We start from the raw sequence: 22,278 nt of genomic DNA, 5'->3' as shown, positions 1-22,278 counted from the left end.
AACAACCATATTTTCTATCATGCGCTCCATCATTGCGTCATCAACGAGCGACAAAATCCATTGAACGTAAAAGTTCCCGGAAGTAATTTTGGTAAACACACGTTTGCATTTTGTTACGCTGTTGTGGCATGCAAGTTACCCTTTTCTAAACTATGCCGAAACTTTTTGCGATAAAATTTACAGAACAATCTAATACGGGAGGATTTTGGTCTGCCATTGATGTTTGGATAAAGAAACCACACGTTGTGAACAAACGTCTTTGTGGAGTCAAAGAGACACAGAGTAAGAATGTTGGCTGTGAAGAACTTAGAAACATTCTGCTAACTCATGGAAGTGATACTTCAGAGTCCAAGGATGTTCTTACCTTCTTGAATAGTGGCGTTGAACTCGAACATGACCAGGAGAGACTGTGGTCTTTTTGTGTGAGGACATTCATTCCTAAAGTAAACTGTTATGGCACAACTGTACATAAAGATATTATACTCAAAGGTAAGCCTTAAATTACATTCAGCTGATGTTTAAGCTGCTTATCATTGAGTTCTGGCTGACTTTACAACATGTACGCAACACAGGTATTTTAATACAGTCTCATGTGTGAAAGTGTCCTGTGTGTTATTTTTTACTCAACATTTTCAGACTTTAACACTCAAAGAGTAAGCTTCTTACCAGTTGAAGAGAGTGAGGAAGGGACTGCCTCTTTACGGAAGAACAACATCTATCAGATACATCTCCTGGCTGAGAAGAGTGATGAATGGTGAGTGTTTCCATGTTTAACCTCAGTGTCTGCTTCTTCACCCATCCTTCCATTGATCCAGTAATGCTTGGACGCATTGGATAGTGTCTGCACTGGTTTGCTCTGTAAATCTAATCTCCAGGACACTAGAGTTACATCTCATGCGGCCTGATGACTGGTTCAGTGACGGGGTGGCCTACCCCAAACTGCCCTGGCTCAGTGGGGAGCTCCTGCCCAAACTGGTGCGCTGGGCCACGGAGAGTAAGACCAGTGAGTTCAAGAGCACCCTGTCTCTCCTGCCAGTAGAGAAGTACAGCATCATGTACCAACGGCTGAAAGACAAGTACAAGGAGATGGTCAAGGTATGGTCAATGTATGATTAATATGGTCAAGGTATGGTCAATGCATGGCCAGTGTATGGTTAATATGGTCAATGCATGGCCAGTGTATGGTTAATATGGTCAAGGTATGGTTAATAGTTCATGGTCAAGGTCTTGTCTTTTACAGTATAGATTTGTCACAACAGTCCTGAATGCATTAATATATTTGTCTTTGCGTAGGTATGGCCTGAAGTGACGGATCCAGAGAAGTTTGTCTTTGAAGATGTTGCCATCGCTACCTATCTTTTGGTAGGTCTCTTCTGTACATGGACAGTAACTACAACAATGTATTTGACGGAATGCTAATATGAGTAAAATGGCAACTCTAATGACAATAACACCATTGTCTATTAATGCACAGGTCCTATGGGGTGAGGAGCGAGCGGTGAAGGGTCTGACCGTCAAACAGTCCTTTGTGGATCTTGGTTGTGGAAATGGTCTCCTGGTTCACATTCTAAGCAACGAAGGGGTATGTGTGATAAACGCTACACTAGGTTCACCAGAACACAGTTACATAATATAACCTGATATGCCCTGGTACTGAATAGTAACACCAGGATTACGGGCTGAAATACTCCATGTGGAAAACTGACCTCTCTAGCAGATCTCCTTTAATTTACAAATGTCCACTGGATGCTTAATCAATGACAGGGTAGCCGGCGAGTCGTAAAAAGCTTTAGTCTGCGTCCCAAGTAGCACTTTATTCCCTATATAGTGCACTACTTTTGAACAGGGCCCATAGTGCACCATATATGGAATAGGGTCCCATTTGGGACGCAGACTTAATCTGTGCCAATTCCAGGCCAATGTTCCATTTAATCAGTGATGTGATTTAACGTCCAATCAAAACGCTGGATATCCGTAATTGAAATTACACACGTGGTAGGTGGAAAGTGTGTCACTATACCCAATGTTCATTTGATGAAGTGATTAAGGACTGACCGTCATGCCTACTTGTGTTTCAGCACCCTGGAAAGGGCATCGACGTGAGGAAAAGGAAGATCTGGGATATGTACGGCCCCCAAACACATCTAGAGGTGAGGATGGGCTATGTGGAACTCTGTTTTAGGATAGTGTTTTTTTTTCAGCCTAGATCAACTACTTGACTTAGGGGTGTGTATATACTGCACAAGAACAACAGTTCACCTGACACAAGACTGAATCCAAACATTACACTGGACAATACTCTGGATATATTCAGTAACATAATAAGAATATTCTTAAACATTTTAGGTGCAGGAAAAAACAATTACAAGGGTTTGACTGAGAGGTCTAACAGGTCTCTAAGTGACCACACACCTCCAAACTGTGCACAGTTCCTAATTCATTTCAATGACCTTTTGTGAGTCAAGGAAAGAGCGTTCAACTATAATGTCATTTATTTTGCTTTCCTAGCTTTGCCATTATGGAACTGAGGCAAGCACACATGTCGTTTTTTGTTTGGAACACAGCCTTGCGTCCCCACCATCACACAATTACTGTTGTTGTTTTACGTAATCCAAAAACGTTCCATTATAAATCGCAATGTGGGTCAGATGGGCATTGTTTGAACGCTTATTATTTTGCCAACATGGCTAGCTAAGTTATTAAAATACAAACTTACAATGTTTGGGTTTCAAAAGGTACTTCAGACAAACATATTGTAATTTTGGTGAGTCATGAGTCCATTCAAGTCCGTGCTCTGCGGCAAATTTTCTTCATAAAATGACACAGGCTCATTCTGTTCAGGACAACCCAGGGAAGAACGCATGTCATCCTTGTTTCAAGTTTTATTGTCACGTGCACAAGTACAGTGAAATGCCTTTCTTGCAAGCTCCAAACCCAACAATGCAGTAATCAATGTCAATGTAGCACAAAAATTATAGAAGTTAGAACAAAAACACAGGAGAAATAAAAATAAGAAATAAGACGAACACAAGAAAGTAAGAAGCTATATACAGGGTCAGTTCCAATACCATATTTACAATGTGCCGGGATACTTGAGTGGTAGAGGTAGATACAGTGCCTTCAGAAAGTACGCAAGCCCTTTGACTTTTTGAAAGGAACACACCTGTCTATATACGGTCCCACAGTTGACAGTGCATGTCAGAGCAAAAACCAAGCCATGAGGTCAAAGGAATTGTTCGTAGAGCTCCGAGACAGGATTGTGTCGAGGCACAGATCTGGGGAAGGGTACTCAGAAATATCTACAGCAAGAACACAGTGGCCTCCATCATTCTTAAATGGAAGAAGTTTAGAACCACCAAGACTCATCATAGAGCAGGCCGCCCAGCCAGACTGAACAATCGGGGGAGAAGGGCCTTGGCCAGGGAGGTGACAAAGAACCCAATTGTCACTCTTGACAGAGCTCTAGAGTTCCTTTGTGGAGATATGAGAACCTTCCAGAAGGACAACCATCTCTCATGGTGGTGGCAGCATCATGCTGTAGGGATGTTTTTCAGCGGCAGGGACTGGGATCGAGGCAAAGATGAACGGAGCAAAGTGCAGAGAGATCCTTGGTGAAAACCTGCTCCAGAGCGCTCAGGACCTCAGACTGGGGCGAAGGTTCGCCTTCCAACAGGACAACGACCCTAAGCACACGGCCAAGACAATGCAGGAGTGGCTTCGGGACAAGTCTCTGAATTTCCTTGAGTGACCCAGCCAGAGCCTGGACTTGAACCCGTTCGAACATATCTGGAAAGACCTGCAAATAGCTGTGCAGCGATGCTCCCCATCCAACTTGACAGAGCTTGAGAGGATCTGCAGAGATGAATGGGATAAACTCCCCAAGTACAGGTGTGCCAAGCTTGTAGCGTCATACCCAAGAAGACTCAATGCTGCCAAAGGTGCTTCAACAAAGTACTGAGTAAAGGGTCTGAATACTTATTGCACTTAATGTACATCCACTGTATTCCAATCAATGACAATCTACTATTTTCAACCCATTTACAGGGACTCTTAGTGGAAAGGGTTAATAGCTGCCTCAATCAACTTAATTTTGAGGGCTTTGTGGATATTTTGTGTTCCCATTTTTTGAAAGCAAATAAAACTACCGCAGTATTTGAAATATTTATGAATACCAGATTAATTCACAAGATATGTAAGTATTATATGAACTATTTCGTTCACCTTTTCAAATGAAGTAATATGACAGTCACATATAGTCTAAACCACAATAGATACACATGGAATTGCACATGGGGTTGCGGGGAATCCCACACGTTGTTAGACACGCTCTGCTGTGCTGTACTTTCCCATTGCCGCCCGGTTTCAATGTTTCATCAGAAGACAAGCTGCTGAATGTTCCCTTGCATCTATTATTCACTGTGTGTAGACCAGGCAGGAAGTAGCTAGGCGAGGTAGTTGTTCCCATAGGGACTCAATGTACTTTTAGCTAACGGCTCGGGGTTCTTTCTGGTATCCTTACTGTCGGTGATGGGATATGATGGGGTGTATAGAGCATGGAAGTGGTCTCCAACACCGAAAGGGGTTTTCCTTGTTGTCATTTTTTGTGTTTTCCTTTCAACTAGTTTCCTTAGTTGTTCCTTAGTTTTTGCCTGAAATCCCTTATTTACTTTTATTGTTGTTATTTAAAAGTATAAAACCAGTTATTTCTCTAGTCCATACATGGCAAGAGGCACAAAATGTTGCTTTGAAAAGTATTTTTTTGAATTTGTAATCTCATCTGACTTTGTATTTCAGACCACCCTTCTTCATATCCACTCAGACACTAAATGAGCTGAGATAACAATCACATTAAACATTATTCTCCTTCAATATTAAAAGTTGGTAACAGAGTTGTTATTTCGCGACAGAAAGCGGCTGGGGGTGTCATAAGCCATTTGTAATTCAAAAATGATTAATGGAAAAAAAATGGAATTACTGTCAGCGGTGCTTCTCTCTGATCTAAAGAAGCCTGTTGTGCTTTTGGTTGGGGGCCTTTTTTTCTATTCCAGGAAACGGCAATCACTCCCGGTGATGGCTTCTTATTCCCGGGTACAGACTGGCTGATTGGAAACCACTCGGACGAGCTCACACCGTGGATCCCCGTTATAGCGGCCAGGCAAGTCATCAGCAGAAACAATTTGGCTTAGCCGCCTCAAGTGGCAACTGATCTCTTGAGTTTGAAATCATGTTTTTTTCATGAGTTGGGAAGGGGGAATGGAGTTGTGTTGGCGTGTGAAGTGTCGAGTCTGATGCGGCAGCCACCTGGTGGCAATGTTGAGCTTGGCTCTCACTTTGCATTGACTCTCCTGTTCTGGTTTGAACGCTCCAACAACCTCCATAGATTTGAAATTGTCCTCATCTCCTGCCTTAATCTCACATTTTTCTCACCCCACTTTGAGTCAGTTGTACTTACATCCGTTGTACTTGTGGTATTTTCTCACCTCTATGCTGCCTGGTATCTGTGGTTAGGGCTCCCTTAAAAAAAGAGGTTCCATCATATCTCATTTAAACTCACCTGGATGAATTAAGGATGAATAGACAATTATAAAGTACATTGATAACTGTGACCAAACCACATGGTTTTGATGTGTAATTTCGGTCACTTTCCTCCCACTTTAGGTCATCCTTCTCCTGCCGGTATTTTGTCCTGCCGTGCTGCTTCTTTGACTTCTATGGGAAGTACCAGCGGAGACACTGTAAGAAGTCCCAGTATAAGGAATACATTGACTTCATCTCTGAGGTCAGCACAGCCTGTGGGTTCAACACAGAGGAGGACTGCCTGAGAATCCCCTCCACAAAGCGGGTATGCTAATGCTAACAATGACACTTGAACACACAGTACACGCTAACATGTTCATGCAAACCACTCATGTCGTTTTAATCTTACCCCTTGCTTTACAGGTGTGTCTGGTAGGAAAGTCGAGGAGCTACCAGCTGTCGGATGAGCCGCAGGCAGAGGAGGGGAGAGACAAGTATATACAGGGTCGTCAGCCCTGCTCCGGGGTCACAGTTCGAGAGTCAAATGTCGAGGATGAAGCCGAGCACCACCACGACCACTCAGAGACTGACAGGATCCACGGCACCAACTGGGGAGCTGGATTCCAGCCCCGAGAGAGGATTGAGACAGTGCGGAACTGTGCCGCCCTTCCCCGGGACTTTGTAGATGGTATAGTCCTACGTGTGGCCACCTCTCTGCTGGGGTTGACCAAGGACGAAGGTGGGGATGTCCCCGGCACCTGGAACATGGGAGGTAAGAGAATGCTCCTTTAATAGCTAAACTGTCAATCAAATCACAAGGTAATCTCTCCCTCAAAATACAATAAAGTCTCACTCAGTCTGCATTTACATGAGCTGTAATTGAGGTCATAACAGGTTTAGGAAAACAACATGAAGTACATATCTGATCTTGGATTTATTACTATTAAGGCGTGTATTGGATTTATGTACTGTGTACTACATGGTGTATTGTTGATTCAGTGGAATTCAGGATGATCGGGTGTGTGCAGGAACTCAATGTTGGTGGCCCATCATGCCCTTAACCCACCCCACCTCTTTCTGTATCTCTTCCTCTTCCTGTCTATCGCTCCCTCTCAGCACCAATAGGAAAGCCCCTGGTGGCGCAGCACAACCCTGCTTTGAACCCTGTCAGCGTTTCATCCTCCGCCATTCGGCACCACATTCACACACTGCCCCCATCTCTCTTTTATCAACCTTTTCCGGACTTTCCCCTTCACACACACACACACACTCCCCTGCACTCACCCCTCCCCCTGTACGATGGATGAGATAAGAAGAAGAAGTCTAGTCAGAGAGAAAAATGGAGGGAATGAAAAAGGGAGGGAGAGAAAAAAGAGGGGAATAGACAGAGCCCGTAATCCAGGATGGAGATGACTGGATGAATAATGCACTCTGGCCCATCTTTTATGCATGAGTCTGTATTTGTGTTGAGGTATTTCTACCAGTTACTTTATGGCGCTGCTCTCAAAAGAGGGAGGATTAGCGGGGGTTAAGCCGGGGCAGCTTGCATGGACAGTGGCTAGCTCCCGAGTTTCAATGTACCATTTTAGATGGCAAAGCAAAGTGCTACTATTAAAGTGGAACTGACAGCGTTTTAACTACTTTGCAAATATTAAACAAACAGACAATCATATTATCAGTAACAAATATCATATTCCCAGTTTATGCTTCAAAACCATTTGACTCAAAATTCCATGACAGACAATAAGACATTGTTGACATAATCGATGTATGCAGTTCAATGCATGATCTATATAATTCACCAATACATTTCTTGGTAGTCCAAAAACTATTGCTATCAGGTTGTAAATCACAGCTGGCCTGGTACGTTGTTTGCTGGCTCCACCCATTTGGGATGCGCTGTTTCAGTTTCCGTGACTCAATATTTTGAACAAAAATGGAAGACTAACTAAGGCTGGAAATGAGATGATAAATTGTTTAGATCTAGGACAGAAGAATTTATAATGGACTTTTTCAGACATAACATAGGTACAGCAGATCCCCTTATTGTATGGGACACTTTTAGGTGTGCCTTTAGAGGCCATGCAATTCAGTACTCATCAATAAAACAAAAGCAATTTAGATCAAGAGTCCATATTAACAAAGGAAATTGAAGGACTAACAGTACAGTTAGATAGCAATAAACATGGTACCATAGAGGCACAGAATAAGGAGGAAAAAGAAATGGAGGAATTTATTCAAGATAGATCCAGTGTAATAGATTATAAAAATAAAGCGAACTGGATGGAATATGGGGGAAAATGTACCAAATTATTTTTCAATCGTCAATATAGAAATGCTACCAATTTTTTTTTATTAAAACTTGTTACAAATGATAGAGTCACGCATGATTCACCAAATGATATTTTGAAAGAGGAAGTAAAGTACTTTAAGAATATGTTTTCGTTTCAGGCTCCCCCATCTCCACTAACTGAAACTAATTGTATGGATTTTTTTCCTAATAATAATGTAAAATTAATATCTGTAAAGAAGGACTCATGTGAAGGCCAAATTACAGAGGAGGAACTGCTTGAGGCAATTGGGGCCTTTAAGGATGGGAAAACTCCAGGGCTGGATGGCATACCAGTGGAAGTATACCAAACTCCAGGGCTGGAGGGCATACCAGTGGAAGTATACCAAACTCCAGGGCTGGATGGCATACCAGTGGAAGTATACCAAACTCCAGGGCTGGAGGGCATACCAGTGGAAGTATACCAAACTCCAGGGCTGGAGGGCATACCAGTGGAAGTATACCAAACTCCAGGGCTGGAGGGCATACCAGTGGAAGTATACCAAACTCCAGGGCTGGAGGGCATACCAGTGGAAGTATACCAAACTCCAGGGCTGGATGGCATACCAGTGGAAGTATACCAAACTCCAGGGCTGGAGGGCATACCAGTGGAAGTATACCAAACTCCAGGGCTGGATGGCATACCAGTGGAAGTATACCAAACTCCAGGGCTGGAGGGCATACCAGTGGAAGTATACCAAACTCCAGGGCTGGAGGGCATACCAGTGGAAGTATACCAAACTCCAGGGCTGGAGGGCATACCAGTGGAAGTATACCAAACTCCAGGGCTGGAGGGCATACCAGTGGAAGTATACCAAACTCCAGGGCTGGAGGGCATACCAGTGGAAGTATACCAAACTCCAGGGCTGGAGGGCATACCAGTGGAAGTATACCAAACTCCAGGGCTGGAGGGCATACCAGTGGAAGTATACCAAACTCCAGGGCTGGATGGCATACCAGTGGAAGTATACCAAACTCCAGGGCTGGAGGGCATACCAGTGGAAGTATACCAAACTCCAGGGCTGGAGGGCATACCAGTGGAAGTATACCAAACTCCAGGGCTGGAGGGCATACCAGTGGAAGTATACCAAACTCCAGGGCTGGAGGGCATACCAGTGGAAGTATACCAAACTCCAGGGCTGGAGGGCATACCAGTGGAAGTATACCAAACTCCAGGGCTGGAGGGCATACCAGTGGAAGTATACCAAACTCCAGGGCTGGAGGGCATACCAGTGGAAGTATACCAAACTCCAGGGCTGGAGGGCATACCAGTGGAAGTATACCAAACCCTTTTTTGATATACTCAAAGGACCATTATTAGCATGTTTTAACTACTCCTATATAAATGGTAGATGATCAGACACGCAACAAGAAGGTCTGATATCATTATTACTGAAACAGGACCCAAGCGGTATATATAAAGATCCAGTCCATTTAAAAAGTTGGAGACCTCTTCCACTTCAGTGTTGTGATGCAAAAATCCTAGCAAAATGCTTGGCACATAGAACTAAAAAAGTATTGTCAGATATTATTCATCCTAATCAGACAGGTTTTTTACATGGACGATACATTGGAGATAATATAAGACAAGTACTGGAAACAATAGAATATTATGAAATATTGGCGACACCAGGCCTGGTTTTCATAGCTGATTTTGAAAAGGCTTTTGATAAAGTACGACTGGAGTTTATAAATGCCTAGAATATTTCAATATTGGGGAATCTTTTATAAATGGGTTAAAGTTATGTATAGTGACCCTAGGTGTAAAATAGTAAATAATGGCTACATCTCAAAGTTTTAAACTCTCTAGAGGAGTTAAACAAGGTTGTCCACTATCGGCATATCTATTTATTATTGCCATCGAAATGTTAGCTGTTAAGATTAGATCAAACAATAATATTAAGGGATTATAAATCCGTGGCTTAAAAACTAAGGTGTTTGTACGCTGATCTTTTAAAACCACAATTAGAGTCTCTCCACGGCCTCATAGAGGATCTAGATACTTTTGCTATTCCCTCTGGATTAAAACCAAATTATGCTAAGTATATTACGTATTGGATCACTAAAAAAATGCTAATTTGACCAATAAAATGGTCTGACGGAGATGTGGACAGACTCGGTATACAAATCCCCCAAAAAATAAATGATCTCACTCCAATACATTTTAATAGAAAGTTAGCAAAAATAGATAAGATCTTGCTACCATGGAAAGGAAAATACCTGTCTATTGGTGGAAAAATCACCCTGATTAACTCTTTAGTCATATCACAGTTTACCTATTTGCTTATGGTTTTGCCTACACCTAGTGACCTGCTTTTTAAATTATATGAACATAAAATATTCCATCTTATTTGGAACGGCAAGCCAGATAAAATTAAAAGGGCCTATTTATATAACGAATATGAATTTGGTGGGCTGAAATGATTAAATATTAACACATTAGACCTCTCACTAAAGGCATCAGTCATACAAAAGTTATACTTAAATCCAAACTGGTTCTCTAGCAGATTAGTATGAATGTCTCACCCTATGTTCAAGAAGGGCCTTTTTCCCTTTATTCAGATTACAACCTCTCACTTTCGATTGTTTGAAAAGGAAATCATCTCCAAAATATCTTACTTTTTTAAAACAAGCCTTAGAAAGTTGGTTGCAATTTCAGTTTAATCCATCTGAAAAGACAGAACAAATAATACAGCAAATATTGTGGTTAAATTCAAATATACTAATTGATTAAAAAAACTATTTTTCGAAGAAATGTTAAAAAAATGTATAATTTTTGTGAACGATATCATAAATAGGACTGGTGGAGTTATGTCACACATGCAGCTAACACAGACATATGGAAATGTCTGCTCTACCCAAAATTACAACCAATTAATTGCAGCATTACCACAAAAATGGAAGAGGCAAGTAGAAAGGAGAAAAAAGTAAGGAACTTGTATGTTGGCCCTGTATTAAAGAACATAAATGGTTAAAGAAAAGTGTGATAAATAAAAACATATACCAATTTCATTTAAGGACCAAAAAACTGACAGCTGTGCCATATAAATGGCAAAATAGTTGGGAAGAGATTTTCGATGTACCCATTCCATGGCACATGGTTTATGAATTGATACGCAAAACAACAAATTGTTCAATTTAAATTACTATACAAAATTCTTGCTACTAATTGAATGTTATATATATGGGGGATACAATCTTCCCAGCTCTGCAGATTATGCTGTGAGGAGGCAGAGTCATTAGATCATTTATTTTGGCATTGTCCATATGTAGCTCGTTTTTGGTCACAGGTCCAGGAATGGCTGAAGAATTGCAACATTTGCCTAGAACTAACGCTGCAGATAGCAATACTGGGTGATTTGAAAAGCCATAGTCAATCAATCAATAATATAATAATTATTTTAGCGAAATTTTTAATTTTTAATTTACAATCTGTAGAAGCTATGAGAGTAGAAAGGTTCAATTCATTTGTGAAGCATCACAGCACAGTTGAAAAATATATGGCAAATAGAAATCCAAAATGGATGATGTTGAGAGATAGATGGGAGAGGTTGAATTGAGCTGAAGGGTGGGACTAATAGCAAGATAAACCATGTGAAACATACGGGGTCTGTAAAATGTATATAGGTTCAGATCTTTTGTGAAATAGCAGTTACAAATAGAAATCCAACTGGATGGACATCAGAAATAGAGGAAGGACTAAAAACAAACAAAAAATAACTATTGTAAAATAGACTGTCTTTAAAATGTGTATAAGATGTATAATTTGAAGGTAAAAGTCGAAGTGTTTATTAGTTTACTCCAATTGGGGGATCGGTGGAAGGGTTTGCAGGGAATAATAATAAAGTTATATTCTTTTAAAAAGCATGTATGTCTATATAGGTATGTGTATGTATATATGTGAATATGCATGCGTGTATGGATATATATATATATTTACCCCAAAAATATATGGGGGATTGGAAATGATGCAGACAATTACATTGATGGAACCAATATTCTTTCCGCAATATTAAGCTGGTCCACCCCTTTAGAGAGAGAAAAAAAGGCTGGAAATGTCAAAACAATCAAACTAGAAAGGGCAATGATCACAAGTCAGTCGTAACGGGGCTAATAGGTTAGCGCACATGTGTCAAACATAAGGCCCGCGGGCCGAATAGGACACACAAGCGAATATAAACGAGTCAACAGTTGAGTCATCTACTAATTATAGCCTGATGTGCTCGCATCGGTGAATTCAACTTCAACATATTATGCACATCTGCAAGCAAAGGCTGGACAAATGTTATTTATCTCTTTTGGCCGAGGGGGTGTGGTATATATATGGCCAACATAACACGTCTAAGGGCTGTTCTTATGCACAGCTCAACAGGGAGTGCCTAAATACAACCCTTAGCTGTGGTATATTGGCCATATATCACAAGACCCCCGAGGTGCCTTACTGCTATTATAAACTGGTTACCAACGTAATTAGAGCAGTGAACATAAGTGTTTTGTCATACCCATGGTATACGGTCTGATATACCACGGCTTTCAGCCAATTAGCATTCAGGGCTCGAACCACCCAGTTTATAACAGACCATATACCACATGTATGACAAAACATGTATTTTTACTGCTCTAATTATTTTGCTAACCAGTTTATAATAGCAATAAGGCACCTTGGGTGTTTGTGGTATATTGCCAATATACCAGTGCTGAGGGCTGTATCCAGCCACTCCGCGTTGCGCCATGAATAAGAACAGCTCTTAGTCGTGTTATATTGGCCATATATCACACCCACTCGAGCCTTATCGCCTAAATATATCATCCTATGTACACAAGTGGACATTATAAAGGGCCATGTTTTTTCAAATCCACTCAGGTGTATTTCATGGCCTTTGGCGAATGTGTTTTAATGATCTAAAGTCACGCTGGTGCTACTGCCTGTAAACACATAGTTCAGTTCAAAGTGAATGATGGCAGGCCAGTGTGTAGCTCTGATTGACTATGGTGCACCAGGCTGCGTAGACTCCGGTCCTGGACGAGGAAGATGTTTTTTTTAAGGTTATATTAATTGGCCAAACGCACGGCCGGTTTCCCACTCTGTATCGCTGTAGAATTATTTTTACAAATGTATTCTAATATTCTATGAATTTAAAACGTGAAAATGACCATATTTAAGTGCTCGCTTGTCAGAAAATGTTTTTAAAAAAAGAAATAAAAAAAGGTTGAATCCCTCCAGAGGGTGTATTTGAAAAGATTTAGCTAAGATTTCATGTTGCTAAAACGCTGTGAGTTCCACTTTAAGTATTCACTATTTTAGCATACAGGATTAAATGCAGGGTAAAAACAATTCCTCAATGGTTTTTGAGCATTTCTCTCTCCACTTATACAATAGCACTAAATAAATACTTGCTAACCCGCAATCAATGTTAGCTGAGCATCTAGCTAGGAGCCATTTAATACACTCAGTAATACGATGTCACCTTGCTGAGTGTACTTTTTAAAGCCCACAGCATTACACAAACACACTATCTTTGGACAATCCATTAATAACAGTTTGGGAGGCCAGTCCAGGTCCAAACTGAATCCACATTGTCAATAGCCCCACTTATCCCATTAATCTCTATTAGCATTGTAGGCTCTAGTCTCTTAAGGGCAGCTGTAAATGTAGTATTAATCTTATATTAAGGCCTTGGGCCCCCTGGCGTCTGTGCTCTGACTGCTCTTTTGCTGCCCTCTGTTCACACATACATTGGCATACTATTCCTAGCTACTGTGGGGGGGGGCTTGATTGATTGACAAGTATTGCGCTGATTTGTTAATAAGGCTTTACCACAGCATAAACATTACAATGGGTGCCACGACAACTCGTTCTGATATAATATGAAGTAACAAAAATCAAATAACAAGGAGCATGAGGGAAGGGAACCAAAGGTATAATTGCACTCCCATATGCCAAAGAGAGAAGATTGTCATTTATATCAACCAAAGGTCAACATAGATTGAATTATCCATGGAGAAGGGGAAAGCAAAGACAGAAATACCTTAATGTCCATGAAATGGAACTTAAAGATTGGCTAGCTGCTCTGCTGCAAACTCAGATGTGAATTTATATCTCGGATTACAAATATTGTGGAAACACCTAGACTTTTTGGCCATGTATATGTATTATCTAAGACCCGTGGGGGAATGGGTTCGTTTTAATATCTCCCTCAGTGGGGAAATGGTGGTGGTAGGAAATAACAGACAACAATGTCTCAGGATTTATTTTAAAATGGCCGCTGGGAACTGTGCTGGCAAAAATGTCCTCTGTTATTATGATTTTAATTGACTTCACAGCTCTGACGGTCTGACACCTTAGACGAACTGTCAGAGAGAATAAGTTATTTTCTGAGGTTCTAATTTATCACAACTCCCTTGTTGTCTCTGTCTGCTTTCCAAATGGGACCCTATTCCCTTTGTAGTGCACTGCTAAAAAAGCAGTGCACTATAAAGAGAATAGGGTGCCATTTGGGACTAACCCTTGGTTTCATTCCAAAAGTCACTCCTACCCACCCACCCATCCTTTTCCTACAACGCCAATGCCATGTTCATCACATCCCCATCATCTCCTATGGCTTTCTCATCCCTTTGTCCTAGCCCTCCATTATTGAACCCTTAACCACCCTCCTCTTCTCCTTTTTCATTCCAAATTGCACTCTTGGCTCTCTCCTCTCCAGGCAGGCTGTCCGTGAGAGAGGTGGCTGAGTTGTTGGAGCAGGAGACTCTGCAGGTCCTGAAGAAAGAATGTGGCGGTCTGCAGACCCTGCTCAAGAACAACCACCAGGTCTTCAGAGGTACGTGCAGCACAAACCCCGCATCCACACACTCGACGGCACCTTTTCCCTATATAGTGCACTACGTTTGGACCAGGACCCAAAGGGTTAGGGTAGGGATGTTTGGGATGCTGCCAAAGATGTATATACAGTAGATACTATGTGGAGATCTGCTGTGTCTATTTCGGCACCAAACATCACATGTAAATAGCATTCTTATTTGCATACTCACTATAAGGTTCCTCATTTTGGAACTTTTGGTGCTAACATGATGGCTATTAAGTTTGCTGTACTGTATATCATTGGCTCTGGGTCTGCATACATGAATCTTACTGAAGCAATCCAGGGCTTATTGGAATGCAACATACAGATATGAAATGCTTGAACAAGTCGATGGAATCATTCCCATTCTCAGCTTGAAGGAATTTTCATTTTGCAATCTCTCTTAAGGCTTGCTTCTTTAACCTGATTTACAACAGGCCTGGAAAATTCCTAGTCAATGCAAGAAAAAAGGTTTTTACTAAATTCCCCCCTCTCCTCCACTCTTCTTTCCCTCAGTGGAAGGTGGTATGGTCCATATCCGGGACTGGCGGGTACAGGCCCAGAGGCCTAGAGGGCTGCAGGGTACCAGGGCTGATTCTAAGCGGAAGCACCTAATCTCTGGTGCCCTGAAGACCCGGGCCTGCTGGTTCCACATCCACCACCCTCACGGATGCCCACTGCAGGCCGAGGAGTGTGCCTTCGCCCATGGCCCAGACGATCTCCGACCTTCCACCAGACCACTCAAGAAAATGAAGTACTCCAACTGAACACGCAATTCAGTTTGGACCATTATTGCAATGTTTTATTTCAATTGTACTATTTTTTTTAGTATATTTTTTTTAGATGTGGAGTTGATGCTGTGATATGATGCTACAAGAATAGCTGTGACTGTCAGTCAGTCATACATACATACAGTGCGGTCCAAAATTATTGACACCCGTTGATAAGGATAATTGAAATACCCAACTATATTGTAAGTGAAAAAAATGAGGAAAGAGATTTTGTTTAACAGTAATACTTTATTTTCTCAAACGGTAGGGGTTGAAATGTTTGACATCTCTAAAGATTCTTATAAATAAAGTAGTCAAAAGTTGAGTATTTGGTCCCATAATCCTAGCACGCAATGACTACATCAAGCTTGTGACTCTACAGACGTGTTGGATGCGTTTACAGTTAGTTTTGGTTGTGTTTCAGATTATTTTGTGGCCTTTTGAAATGAATGTTAAATAATGCATTGTGTCATTTTGGAGTCACTTTTATTGTAAATAAGAATCGAATATGGGACCAAATACTAAACCTTTGACTACTTTATTGATAAGAATCTTTAGGGGTTTGAATTTTGACCCCTACCTTTTTTATCTGAGCAATTGTATTAGAATAAAATAATATAATTTCCCATTTTTGGGGGATAAAATACAGCTCAGTATTTTAATTATTTATTTTCCCAGTCATTATTGCTCATCTTTATCAGCAGGTGTCAATAATTTCAGACCCCACTGTACATACATACTTGCGCTTGTAACTAATTCCGCATATCGACATTTTGAGACCTAAGTCTGGTTAGATAAGTACATTTGAGTTTTTAGTAGTGGAGCTACTCTGCTATTTGGTTTGCAGATCTCAAATATAACATCTCAAATATAAACAATACTGTCCTATTGTTCTTACTACCACACCTTCATTACTCAACTACATACACAGAGGAGCTTTAAGGTCCAAAACGGAGCACAAGGAAGGCCATATTGGTTTAAAACTGTAAATGTCAGGGCCATGAATTATTTGTTGCGTAGTGTTCATGGGTGTCCCGTGTGTTGCCCTCTGTGTCCCTGTTTTCCCTCTTGTGTTCCTTTACCACCTGGGATCGTGACCCCGTGGCTGAAAGGTCACATAGAGGCAGTAGAGGGCCGCCCAGAGACCACCATAGGGTCAGGAGCTGGGTCTACTGCAGAGGGGTCTCGGCGGCGGGGGGGGGGGGGGGGCTGTCAGTGCACTCTCTCCATAGACATCTACCTGTATGTCAGTTATGTCCTAAAATACTACACATTTGTTTATTTTTTGTCAGTCAGAGGGCCAGTCTCTTTTTTTTTACTTTAGCAATCCTTGGTTCGGCTACCGCCTCGTACCCATGGCTCCGTCACAATGAAGCACAATCCCTCAGGTATTGTTTGCTTAAAATACAGTTTGCCATGACAAGTTGTTTTTGGGTGTGAGAGATTATGCATCAGCGCTGCTAGCTGACAGCGAGCGTGAAGAGGCTTTAGAACTACTTGACTTTCCAACATCGTCCTATGGGAGGACACGTTAGTATATCAATATCTGTGAACCCCACCCTGTGTCATTTCCCCTGCCATAGTATCGATAGCATACAGAACTGAGCTTTGTCCTATTCACTCGTCCTGGTCTGAAGGTGATGAATCCATAACATTCTGAGGTTTGTTCTATGTTGGCAGGCCGACTGTTCCCCGACCCTCCTGAGGCCTCTGGCTGTGTCTGAATAGTAATGAAGATATACGATTCAGTTTAAGAATAGGATGGGTGTGTCCCTAATGGGCCTGATCTAAGGTCAGTTTTGCTGGAGCCGCATGGACCGACGTGAACAATACTGAATGCCAATGGCTGTGTTTTTTGATAGAGATGCACTCTAGCTAAGCATGGGAAGATGGAGAAACTCTATCGACAGTAAAAGCTTTGACTCTGACATTCTCCCTGTAGGTGAAGGAGCCCTCAGGAGAATTAACTTCCTGGAAAGCCAGAGGGAGGGAGTTACACTGAATTACGCTTTGTGGCCTAAATCCAATAGACATGACAGACATTGTATTGGACCTGGGGGTGGATGTGTGAAAGCTTATAGCACTCAAGACCGATGACTGTTTACAGTTCTACACAGACGAGTGTGCTTTAATGACCTGAGCAAGCTACTAAGCCATAGTGTCTCTTCCTCTATCCATCCCTCCCTTCCTCATTTCCTCCATGCACCTGGGAGAAATCAAACCTTTAAGAGCCCTGCCTGCGTTTCCACATCTGCTAAGATCCAAACAGCCAATCGACCCGCTGCCCCACATTTCACCTGGCAATGAGCGTTTAATTATCCAGGTAGTGACACACGCATGGGGCAGCAAGTAGCCTAGTGTTTAGAGCATTGGACTAGTAACCGAAAGGTTGCAAGCTCGAATCCCCGAGCTGACAATGTCAAAATCTGTCGTTCTGCCCCTGAACAAGGCAGTTAACCCACTATTCCTAGGCCACCATTGAAAATAAGAATTTGTTCTTAACTGACTTGCCTAGTTAAATAAAGGTAAAAAAATACACCCTCTTCTTGCTCTCTCTGTGACCCATTGACCCCCATCGCCAACCACAACAATAGCAAAAACGCTCTGTGTATTCGGCCAGAGCCCACTTGTGTGTGTGACGTCTTGCTACGCAGCTTTGAGGAAGTCCAGAGACTGTCTCTCCATCCGAGAAGGGAGAATGATAGAATTAGAAAAATAGGTAGAGAGAAAGAGAGAGAACAATGAGCACCGAGGCCTAAATGTCGGTCAGGGAAAAGTGGTTATCCTCTCTGGAAGAAAGAGGGCAAACAACTTTCACCTTGTTTCTCTTATGTGATATTCGTCAGGGTTTACTATAGGATTTTTTCTGGCAGCGGTAGCAAAGTTAGTGTAGTTAAAGTTAATGTGGTAGTGGGCGTGGCCAACGGCGCAGTCTCCGGCCAAACATGTTAGAGATCATCCTCTTGGCTGCAGACAAAATGTTGCTGTTTTAAAGCTAATTTCCTGCAATTCTACACATTTTGCAATGGCTTTTGCCTTGTTCTTATGCTACTGTATTTGAGTGACTCAAACATTCTAACAAAATCAATAGGGGCCTCATGGCATGACATTATTTACATTTGAGATGCTCCCTGACTGTCTAGTTTTTATTTGGGTGACTGTTAGTTTTATCATCCCGAAAACACTGTTCATTGTGTTGCCATGGGGCTGAATGCAACATTTCCAGCCTTGTTGTGGACACACAAAAATGTCTCTTGTTCAGAGGCATAAACTGTCAAACCGCGTCAACATCTGTTGTAGGGTTTGATTACTTTTTTTGTTTTTGTTTTTTGTTGTTGAATTTTACCCCTTTTTCTCCCCAATTTCGTGGTATCCAATTGTTTTTTTTTAGTAGCTACTATCTTGTCTCATCGCTACAACTCCTGTACGGGCTCGGGAGAGCCGAAGGTTGAAAGTCATGCATCCTCCGATACACAACCCAACCAAGCCGCACTGCTTCTTAACACAGTGCGCATCGAACCCGGAAGCCAGCCACACCAATGTGTCGGAGGAAACACCGTGCACCTGGCAACCTTGGTTAGCGTGCACTGCGCCCAGCCCGCCACAGGAGTCGCTGGTGCGCGATGAGACAAGGACATCCCTACCGGCCAAGTCCTCCCTAACCCGGACGACGCTAGGCCAATTGTGCGTCGCCCCACGGACCTCCCGGTTGCGGCCGGTTACGACAGAGCCTGGGCGCGAACCCAGAGTCTCTGATGGCACAGCTGGCGCTGCAGTACAGCGCCCTTAACCACTGCGCTGGGTTTGATTACTTTGATTTGGTGGGTAGCAAGCAAGAAACAAAGTTCAACTTTGGTTTCAGTTTACTAAGTTTTCTCCAAAGGGAAGAAAAGGGTCTTGTCTGCAGTGTCTTTTAAAATGGTTCATAGTCAATCAAACTTTTCCTCAATGCAGCGACAAGTTCAAAGTTCACCCAACTCCATGCACTGATTCACTGTTCATCCCCACATAATTGTCTTCTCGTAGTCATACACATTTGTACAGTATCTGTTCCCTGTATATCATTTGTGCGTGTGTGTGTGCGTTCGTGCTGTGTGTGGAGGAGGAAGTCTTAAGTCTCTCCAGCTGGAGAAGGTCTGAGCTCACTCTCTGGCTGGGCCGGACAGGCGGTTGGAACACACATCGAACCCATGTGGTCAGACTGAGGTCATTGGCACCGAGCGGTTCACTGAGCGGTAAACATCACACACCAGAAAGGACCCAAGATTTACGGCTGTGTTGTTGTGGGGAATTTTTTTATGATTGGGGGTTTGGCTCGTGAGTGGCAGATTTCATTGTGCGTGTGTGTTGTCACTCAAACAGATAAACCTAGAAAAGTTTGAGAAAAGACAAATACAATCGTTAGAAGATCAATGAAATATTTAGTCTACTGTTGCTTGACAGGACTTCAGTTGGCTTGTCATCACTATAAAATGATCAATTCCCTCCATAACACTTATCTGATTCCAATTTCCAGATTTTTTTCTCAAGAAAATAATGATTGCATTCATTCTTCCACCACTCCCTAACGAGCGTAGCCACATCTCATGTTACAGCAGCAAAAACCTAGTAAATATCGAATGTGACATGAGTAATTCAATTGGCTTATAGGCTAACTCCACAATGGAGATCCAGGGTCAGATCCAAAGCAACAAGATACAAACACAAAATGTAAATGAGTCATTAGTTAATTAGGGATTAGAGTGAAATAAACACGGACATCCGTTTTGTGTGGTACAGATGCACGAGAGATGGAGGAGCAGCTTCAGAGAAGTTCAGACACAACACAGACTCTTGTGGGTCTTCGTGAAGGGTATGCACATAATATCAAATCCTGTTTCTTTAATTTCCCAGTAAATGTATAATTATTCCCTAACGAGCTAAACAGGCAAAATCATCAGCATTATGTGTAAATGGTCACTGAGCCTACAATGCCATTTTATTACCATAGACAGTTGGACGACAACTTACTGATCTCATTTGAATGGGATTTTTCTCTTTTCTTCATGGTCAGACAAAACCACCAGACACTCTCCTTCAGACTCTAAGGGTTTAACACAAGACAGTGTGCAACAAGATAGCCCTTGTGGTTTCTTTTCACGAGCCAATCAAGAACAATTAACCAAAAAGAGCCAATTGTGTCCCAGATCCAGTGGCTCAGCGCACAGGTTACTCAATATGAGACTCACTCCGACTCCGGGGAGAAGTCTGTGTAGCCCCATCCATCTTGGAGTCTGTGTTTAAAACCAGTGTCACTCTGCTCAGCAATGTAAAACTAAATCCGCTCCGGGAAACATTCCTGGGAACTCACCAGACCAGGAAAATCAACCAAGGATTGGACAATGTATATAACAGTCTAACAGAGTATGAAAAAGACCAGGCGCATAAGAAAATACAAATATTATGAACATGAACCACTCTCATGACAACTTTGATGACAATGTGGTTGCTATTTTCAATCAGGCACTACTCGGTCAACAATCCCTATTACAGGGAAAGGTAATAATATGGGTCCGTCTTAGTGCTCTACGATTTCAGACTCACTTTAACCTATGACTCACAAAGGACTACACGCCACTTTCTAATGTGCCCCTCTTTTCCTCCACACATCTCTGACACACAGCGATAAGAGGGATGAAAGCTGTCATCTCTGGTGCACCTCTCCCCTGTCCCCACCTCTATCGCGCCTGTTCCCACGCGATGACGTTGTGTAAGCTGTCCACTACCCCCATGCCCTTTCCTCTGCTCGGATACCTGACGACCTGCCACTGGAAACCGAGGGATTACCACCTCTACAGAGAGAGCGAGAGAGAAAGAGAGAGGGAGTCATGCTGAGTGACACTCCTCCATTCAAACCCATGTTATGTTACATTAATTCTTGTTATCACAAAGTTTTGCCTCAGGCTCCAGTGTCTATGCTATGTTTAGAATATACCATGTATATACTTGAAAGTGTCAAGTGTGACTGCCTCATGTCATTGGTACAGTATGGTACAGACACTTCTTCTCCATGTGTTAATGTTGGTGAGTAATTACACCTCAAGATTAGCCTGGTTTGTTTGTTCTATCAGGCCAACAAAGTTTCTCTAATTGTCATGACAAACATGTTTGGCTTGACAATGAGCAGTGGAGTTGGTAAGAGCACAAAGAGATCTGGAACCCAGGCTACCTCAAGATGGTTTGCTCAAATGAAAACCAGCACCAGGAACACTGCTCAGATATCAAGGAGGAGGAAGTAGGGATATCTAGGGAATACCCAGATGCATGAATGTTGCATTATGAGGAAACGTTAGAGCTGGACTGAAAAGCACAATTAGCCCTAAAGGAAAAACGGAAAGCTATGTCATTTCATTAAGTTCCCCAACCACACACATCATCATTTCCAACTTTCTTCTCCTAGGCTAAATTAAACAAACAATTATTGTGATCCAGACAACCACAAAATAAAGAGAAAATCCCACCAGTTGCCCAACACTAACCCGCCCCCAGGTGGTAAGGGTAGGCAAAAACATGTCTGCCATGCTGATCCTAAACACCGGGGCCCCTCTGGGGTGCGTGCTTAGTCCCCTCCTGTACTCCCTGTTCACCCACGACTGTGTGGCCAAACACGACTCCAACACCGTCATTAAGTTTGCTGACGACACAACAGTGGTAGCCCTGATTACCGACAACGATGAGACAGCTTAGACCTGGCAGTGTGGTGCCAGGACAACAACCTCTCCCTCAATGTGAGCAAGACAAAGGAGCTGATCGTGGACTACAGGAAAAGGCAGGCCGAACA

The 22,278-nt window shown here is 42.3% G+C and overlaps 1 protein-coding gene across 1 annotated transcript; it reads left to right on the top strand.

Moving 5' to 3' along the window:
- Positions 1–66: 66 nt before the first annotated feature.
- Positions 67–16,333, top strand: LOC139416138 (tRNA methyltransferase 44 homolog). Its single transcript, XM_071164462.1, has 11 exons — positions 67–489; positions 637–754; positions 876–1,095; positions 1,294–1,362; positions 1,475–1,582; positions 2,079–2,150; positions 5,049–5,155; positions 5,659–5,842; positions 5,941–6,289; positions 14,551–14,667; positions 15,205–16,333. Exons 1-11 carry the CDS (start codon positions 153–155, stop codon positions 15,453–15,455), a joined length of 1,932 nt encoding a protein of 643 aa, XP_071020563.1. The 5' UTR covers positions 67–152; the 3' UTR covers positions 15,456–16,333.
- The last annotated feature ends 5,945 nt before the right edge of the window (positions 16,334–22,278 follow it).

The sequence above is a fragment of the Oncorhynchus clarkii genome, chromosome 9 (genome assembly GCF_045791955.1).
Source record: "Oncorhynchus clarkii lewisi isolate Uvic-CL-2024 chromosome 9, UVic_Ocla_1.0, whole genome shotgun sequence".
NCBI lineage: Eukaryota > Metazoa > Chordata > Actinopteri > Salmoniformes > Salmonidae > Oncorhynchus > Oncorhynchus clarkii.
The sequence above is the reverse complement of the archived record's forward strand: the minus strand, read 5'-3'. Positions and strand labels throughout refer to the sequence as shown.

What these genes read in the sequence shown, in the direction of transcription:
- LOC139416138 (XM_071164462.1), top strand. Translation starts at nt 153, where the DNA reads ATGCCGAAACTTTTTGCGATAAAATTTACAGAACAATCTAATACGGGA. An exon ending in GCTGAGAAGAGTGATGAATG is followed by an intron (nt 755 to 875) that starts GTGAGTGTTTCC and finishes TCTAATCTCCAG; the next exon opens with GACACTAGAGTTACATCTCA. An exon ending in CCATCGCTACCTATCTTTTG is followed by an intron (nt 1,363 to 1,474) that starts GTAGGTCTCTTC and finishes ATTAATGCACAG; the next exon opens with GTCCTATGGGGTGAGGAGCG.